General features: G+C 63.9%; 1 protein-coding gene across 1 annotated transcript; it reads left to right on the top strand.

Annotated features, from left to right (window-relative positions):
• Positions 1–702: 702 nt before the first annotated feature.
• LOC142048556 (tubulin alpha-3 chain-like) lies at positions 703–6,417 on the top strand. Its single transcript, XM_075075573.1, has 2 exons — positions 703–785; positions 2,881–6,417. Exons 1-2 carry the CDS (start codon positions 714–716, stop codon positions 3,226–3,228), a joined length of 420 nt encoding a protein of 139 aa, XP_074931674.1. The 5' UTR covers positions 703–713; the 3' UTR covers positions 3,229–6,417.
• The last annotated feature ends 503 nt before the right edge of the window (positions 6,418–6,920 follow it).

Genomic DNA, 6,920 nt, shown 5'->3' with positions numbered 1-6,920 from the left:
ATCCCTCTCTCCAGCAGCTCCTCCCTGGGCTCCGTCCATGAAGCCCCTAGACTCAAGTACCTTGCCAGGGCAGCCCCTGTTGCCTACAGGCTCCCTGTCTGCCTGCAGTGAGGGCTGGGTGTCCCTGTCCCTGTGGAGCAACAATGGGGCATCGCGGGGGGGGGGTCTGCTACTGCTACTGCTTTAGTTTAGTTTAACGGAAGTGTTTTTATTTGGGTTCTGTGACAATAAAGCTGCTGCCTTTGGCACTGTCCCCCTCATCTCCCCTGCCCCCTGTCTGAGTCCCTCCTGCCCCTGCACCCTGCTCCCCTTTGACCCCCTGGGGAGGGTCCCTGGGGCTCCTGCCCTCCTCCTCTGCTGCTGGAGGTGACCCAGAGCCCCATCCTTTGGTTTTTGGGGTTGGGGGGAACCTCAGGAGAGTGGGAAAGTGTTAGGGCGTTGGTGCGCTGCTTGCTCAGGGCTCCATCCCCATGCAAGTGCTGGGCTGTAGCCTCTGCCCCTTGGGGGGGACCCTCGATGCCCCCTCTGGGGGTGTGGGTGTGGAGTGGTTGTTAGGGCCCTGCAAGGGGGCGGCCCTGCCGCCCGCCCCCCGCCCCTTTTCGGGGCTGCTGCCTCCCGCGGTCCGGAGCGCTGCCGGCCGCCGGCCGCCAGGGGGCGCTGTGCAGCGGGGCAGCGAGAGGCGCATTGGCGCCAGAGCGTCGCGGCGGGCCAAGATGGCGGCGGCCGTGAAGGTGGTGGAGCTGGTGGTGCGGCAGGTGGAGCCACTCCAGGGGCAGCTGGAGCAGGTGGGGCCGGTCCGGGGGCGCTGTGTGGGTCGGTCCTGCCCGGCTGGGGCTGTTCTGGGGGCGATGTGTGTGAGTGGCGTGGGCCGTGGGTCTGGGGGATGATGTTGGGGCCTGGCAGGGCTGGGAGGGCAGGGTGTAGTGGAGCAGAGTGGCCTGTGGAGGCTGGAGGCGGTGTGTGGGAGCGGGCTGGACTGGGGGGCCTGGGGGGGAATGAGTGTGGCCAGAGTGGGCGCGGGGAAGGGGATGTTTGAGACCATGGTGGGCTGGGAGGAGTGGGGGAGAGTTACTGGACCGGGCTGGCGTGTGGGGAGTGGGGAGGGATGTGTGGGGGCAGAGTGGGCTGTTGGAACTGGGAAAGACGATGTGGGGAAGGTGACAATGGGGGTTCCCTGGCAGTGGCCTGGAGAGCTCATTGCCTCTTGTGGGGACGGTGGAGAGGTGGTGCCAGCCCCAAGGAGCGATGGTGTCCCAGCCCCCTTCCCAGGGGTCCCGTGGGTTCCCCCCGGGAGGCAAAGGCAGCAGGTGCACATCCAAAGCCAGATTGTTTTGTCGGGGGGAACACGGAGCACAATGATCAGCCGTGGGGCTGGGGGGTGCCCATGTATGGGGACAATACCAGGACACCCCAATGCCCTTGGGGGTGTTGGCATGTGTGTGTGAGCAGTGACACGGGGTGCTGGGGTGTTTTTGTGGGTAGGGGGGTCCCTAACTATTACCGGCTGGCAGTGGTGACAGGAGGTGGCAGGGACATTGCCCTGCCCTGCCCCCCGGATATTATAGGGGGCTGTGCTGGGTGCTCCTTGCCCCTCATGCTTGGCCCCGTAACAACTTGGGCATAGGGTGGCCATGGGGAGGGCCGGGCAGGGTGGCCTGGGAACATCGCATGGGCCTGGACAGCCTGGGGGTTGTGAGATTCCCGGGGCTGTGTGTGGGGCAGCGGTCTGGTGGGTGAAGGCTCCTTGTGAGTGGGGGACACCCCGTGGGGCTGGGCCTGCCGAACACTTGCACACCACAGAGCAGGCCCTGAGGTGGGTGGATACGGGGTCCTGTGCGCCCCCGGTGTGTGTGGGGCCCAGAGCCTTTTCCCCCCCTAGCCAGGGCTTGCAGGCTGCGTGCTCCCACCGCCGACTGTCTCCCCCTCCAGGCTCCCTGCCCCTCTGGGGTGCACTGTGTGGGCCAGGCTCCCACAGACCCCCTGGGTGCCCTGGAGTCTCCCTGAGCTGCGAGGGGAACCTGCCCAGAGCAGGGAGTGGGGGGTGCCAGTGGGACCCTACTGCCGCCCTCTCCTTCGGAAAGGGAGCGCCCCTCGATGGGAGCACGGGTGGGAGCGGTTCACGGGGGTGTGGAGCGATGGCAGGGGCAGCCGCCACTCTCACAGCGCCCTGGGCACGAGCAGCAGTGTCTCCAATGGGGGAAACTCTTCCCAAGGAGGGGGCGACGGCGGTGCTGGGACTGTGTGGGGTGGTGCAAGGGCTGGCAGAGAAAAGGGGGATTCCTCTTTCTGTGGGGACTGGGGGTGCACTGGAACTGGGAGGGGGTGATGGGCATCCCTGCAGTGAAGGGACTGAAGTTGTCGCTGTCCCGGTGCAGGCCTTGGCTGGAGGGGACTGGGGAACCTGGGAACCCTGGGGAAGCCCAGCTCTCAGCTCTGGGGCAGTGGTGGGCTGAAAGGCTCCAAGCAGTGTTAGTGGGGGGGGCTGCCCCCAGCCGAGCCTGAGCCCCCATCTTTGCCCCCGCAGCACGAGTGCATCTCCCTCCGTGGGTTCCGTTTCCCCACAGCAGACCCCTTGGGTTGTGCTGGGCACAGGCACTGCAAGGGGCAGCTCCTGGAGCAGGAAGGAGCCGACTGTCCCCCAGTCCCTGCGGGAAGCGGCCCCTTTCCCTGAGGGCAGGTCATGCCAATGCACAGGGCGCCGTGGCTGGAAGCAGAGCTGGGGCACTCGGGCAGGTGCCTGCCCCTGCCTGCGTCCCCGAGACAGGAGTCCCCAAAGGCCTGAGACCCTGGGGTGAATATTTTCCTTCCTGGGCAACTTGGTAGCAGCTTAAATTCAGAATTACTGATGGACCTGTCTTGTTTTCTCTCCCCTTCTTCCAGACTGACCAGTGCACGAAGCTGCAGGGATTCCTGGTCTTCCACAGCTTTGGGGGCGGCACCAGCTCCAGCTTTACCTCCCTGCTCATGGAGGCCCTCTGGCTCAAGGGCAGCAAGATGTCCAGGCTGGAGTTTTCCATCTGCCGAGTCCTGCAGGCCTCCACAGCCGTGGTGTTGCCCTACAACTCCATCCTGAACACCCATTCGAGCCTGGCGCACTCATGGTGGACAACGAGGCCACAACAGGACGTTGAGAGGCTCACCTGCTGCAACCGTAGTAGGTTGATAGAGCAAATCGTGTCCTCAGTCACAGCCTCCCTGTACTTCGGTGGGGCGCTGAACGCTGGCTGAGCCAAGTGAGCGATCCTGGGCAAGGATGAACGAGCAGACAGGGAAGGGTGACGTTGTAGAGGGTGCCAGCCACAGGCTGCCTGAGCAGGGAGAACAAGCGGGTGAGGCCATCGACAGACAGGTTGGAGCAGCCCCATGTCCACAGGAACCGGGTCCTCATGGGGGGCTTCAGAGAGCCCTGCTGGAGGGGCAGCACAGCGGGACAACAAGCAGTCCAGGAGGCCCCTCAGAGCGTCGATGAGAACATCCTCCTCCAAGTGACCGAGGAGCCAACGAGGAGGAGAGGAGCTCTGCTGAGCTCATCTTCACCAGCGAGGAGGGGCTCTTGGAGATGTGGAGGGCAAAGGCTCGATGTGGAGCATGAAGGGGACGTGTGAGGTGGGTCCATGTGGGTCTCTGGGACACGTGCTCAGCAACGGCAGTGCCCATGGGGCAGCAGCCTTGTGTGTTTCTTGGAGGAGCTGCTGGTGGTGCCCCCGTGCAGGGGCTGAAGAGGAAGGAGCTGCCTGTGTCCTCTGGAGGTTTCGCTGGGGGCTGGGGCTCTACAGAAGCAGGAGAGGGGCCACGGGCAGCGGCTCCTGCCGACACAACGATGGCAGCCGCTCGTGCAGGATGGTGGAAACGGCCTCCTGCCTCCCCATTGGGCAAGAGCCAGGTCTGAGGCAGAGCGGTCGTGGGGCACACAGGCAGAAGGGAAAGCAGCAGCATCACCTCGTTCTGAACCGTCAGCTGATGTTGATTGACAAGGTCACGCACTTGTCCTACCATCACAGATTTCCTTCTAATCTTTTGAGTTTTATTTCAAAAGTACCGGGACCTCGACCTCCCCGGGCGGCTCCCAAAGGCGTCCATGTCTGCCAGCTTCGGTGGTAGGGCCCAGTTCAGGATGTCCCTCTAGAGCAGGACTAGGATGAAGATGGCGATCTCCAGGAAGGCAAGGAACAGAAAAAGTGTCCTGTGGGACAGGAGAGGGGTCAGGCAGAGCTGGGGCAAATTTGTCTCAGCTCTTTCCAACCACCCAGCGTGAACGCCACCGTGGGACCTTTCCCCATGCTGGGCGCAACACTGCCCCTGCTCAGGACTGGAGTGAGGGGCCCAGGCATCTCTCTCGGCTCTAATGAACGTCTCCCTCGTGGGCCCCCAAATCCCTCCCTGTGTGCCCCCCCACTAGGAAGAGAATAAATACTGCAACGTTCCATCCCAGGCAAGTTCCCAAGATGCATAATGCCCTTGGCCCACTGGCACGAGCATCCCACTGCCCATGGAAGAGCCCCGGCACCCCAAGCCCCCAGGGCAACTCACCGCAGCCAAGAGGTGATCTGATGCCTCCTTGACACCCGCCGCTCCTCCTACAGGCCAAGGCACACAGAGAGATGTGTTAGGGTGTGCGAGGCGGCCGAGGCTTGGGGGCTCAGATCCCCTCCCTTGTCCTCCTTAAGATGAGTGCTCCCCTGTGCCCTGGGCACTGTGCAGACCCTTCCCTCCGCAAGGCCCACAGCGGGGTTGTCTGTCCTACCAGCCGCACAGCCACCATCTCCTGCATCAGCGACTCCCCTGTCCCCTCTGCCTGTGCTGTCTTCCTCCTGCTACAGACACCGTGGGGTTCAGGGCTGTGAGAAGAGACCTTGGCCGGCATGGTGACCCCCCCCGGGTGGCCGCTAGGGTGCTGCCCAGCCTCTGCTGGGGCTGGCACCGGGCACCCTAGCAAGCCCTTACTGCATGGACCCACCTCCCCACCCTGTCCCACCCCAGGCCTTATGGGCATGGAGGAGAGCCTGGGAGCTGCCCAGAGTTGTGCAGAGCTGCTTCCAGAAGTCCTGAGTTGCTCAGAGAGTTTTTGAGGCGCTCAGGAGAAGACAAAGGGATCTCCAGAGCAGGCAGGAGGAGCGGACAGGAGCCAGAAAGATGTCTGCAGTGGCAGACACCTGCCCAAAGCTGCTCAGCACCCTCCACCCCGCTGCCCCAGGTTTCACTCAGGGCCCCGTTGCCACTCACAAAGCTGTTGGGTCTCGGAGGCATTCCCATCCCTCCTGGAGGTGCTGGAGCTTGTTCCTGAGCAGCTGGACAAGCAGAGGATGTGGTGAGGAGTCCGTGCCATGCCCACTCTGAGGGGCCTTCCCCCCACAAGCATGTGACCCCCCCCGTCCCTCCTGTCCCCAGTACCTTATTGACCTCAACTTGCTCCTTAACAGCAGTAACCAGTTCTGCGCACTGACGCCACTGCAAAGCAAGCGGGACACACTGCAGGGAGCCATGGTGTGAAAGGGCACCCCCAGTCAGTCCCCAGGGCAGTGGGAGGTGAGGGCAGGGCCAGGGCGTGCTGGGAGGGAAGAGGGAACAGGAACGTCTGCCTCCAGGAGGGGCAGGGGGTGGAGGAGGCCCCCATGACACCAGCTGGGGCCCAGTGCCAGAGTATCCAGCAACCCCCTCCAGCCCATGCCTGACAGGCCGTTACACACGGCTTCCCCTGACACACAAGGGAGGGTCACTCATCCCACCCCCTACCCAAAGCCATGCTGCTGTGCCTGCCGACCCACATCAGGCTCCCCTCTGCAGCACAGCCACAGCCAGGAGCCTGGGGGACATCCAGAGGCCCAAGCCCTCCATCACGGATGCCCTATCCCGGAGTAAATCTCCTCCCCAGCCACACCACTGACTGTGGCTGCTGGGCTGCGTGGACCCAGCACTGGCACCCCGTTCCCTGACCCTTTCAGCACACGCCTCCTTTTCCCCTCTACCTTCTGCGCCTCTTGCAGGCTCGCGGCTGCTTCCATAATTGCGACTTGGACGTGGGCCTGCAGGAGAGGAGGGGAAGAGGAGCTGCCGTCAGGGCACCCGGGCACTGCCACGAGTGCACTGCCCTTGGCATTATCCCCTCCCAGACCCCCTCGGGCTCTGCCTTTGCCCTCGCGTCCCCTTTCCTTCCCCGGCCCTGCAGGCGCTAGGGGCAGGCAGAGGGAGGGACCCCCAGGCCCAACTCTGGGCACGCTCCACATCTGGACATGGTCCCGAGCAGGTGGCTCTTGCTGACCCTGCTTCAGCAGGGCCATTGGACAAGGCCAGATGATCTCCAGAGGCCCCTTCCAGCCTCAACCAGCCTGTGATTCTGTGAGCCGACCTTCATCTGGGCCACCAGCCCCTCCAGCCGCTGCAGCTCCTGGCAGTTGTTCTCCAAACACTGCGCCACAACACGGTTCTGGAAGAGGAGCCAGACACAGGCACTCAGCCCCTGGCACAGCCACAGGAGCTGCAGCTGGGGCCAGGGCAGAGGAGGGGACACTGACCTTCTGGCTGAGCTCCTGCATGGTTTCCTGCAGCTCCTGCTGCTTCTTCCCCTGCGTGGGGAAAAGAAGGGTCAGGGGCTCAGCGCTCGCAGCTGCAGCCCCTGGGGACAAGGGCAGCACTGCACACCTACCAGGCACTGTAGCAGCTCCTTGTGCCTTTTGGTCTCGGCAGAACAGCGCACCAGGCGCTCCCGGAGCTTGCGGAGCTCTTCCTTAGCCACTTCGGTCTGCATGGCTGCACCTGCGCGTCGGGAGGCAGCAGGGTGTGAGGGGCAGAGCCACGTGCCCTATCGGCAGGGACAGTGGCAGGGATGCTGCCCTACCCAGACACACAATCATACACGGACACGTGGGTGCGCTTAGAGGAATGCACCCCCCGCACAGCTGAGCACAGCCACGCCACCCTGC

The sequence above is a fragment of the Phalacrocorax aristotelis genome, chromosome 26 (assembly GCF_949628215.1).
Source record: "Phalacrocorax aristotelis chromosome 26, bGulAri2.1, whole genome shotgun sequence".
Taxonomy (NCBI): Eukaryota; Metazoa; Chordata; class Aves; order Suliformes; family Phalacrocoracidae; genus Phalacrocorax; species Phalacrocorax aristotelis.
Note: the sequence above shows the minus strand (reverse complement) of the source record. Positions and strands in the feature narration are given on the sequence as shown.

Coding starts and splice junctions, on each gene's coding strand:
- LOC142048556 (XM_075075573.1), top strand. CDS start 714: ATGGCGGCGGCCGTGAAGGTGGTGGAGCTGGTGGTGCGGCAGGTGGAG. Junction 786..2,880: donor TCCAGGGGCAGCTGGAGCAG/GTGGGGCCGGTC, acceptor CCCTTCTTCCAG/ACTGACCAGTGCACGAAGCT.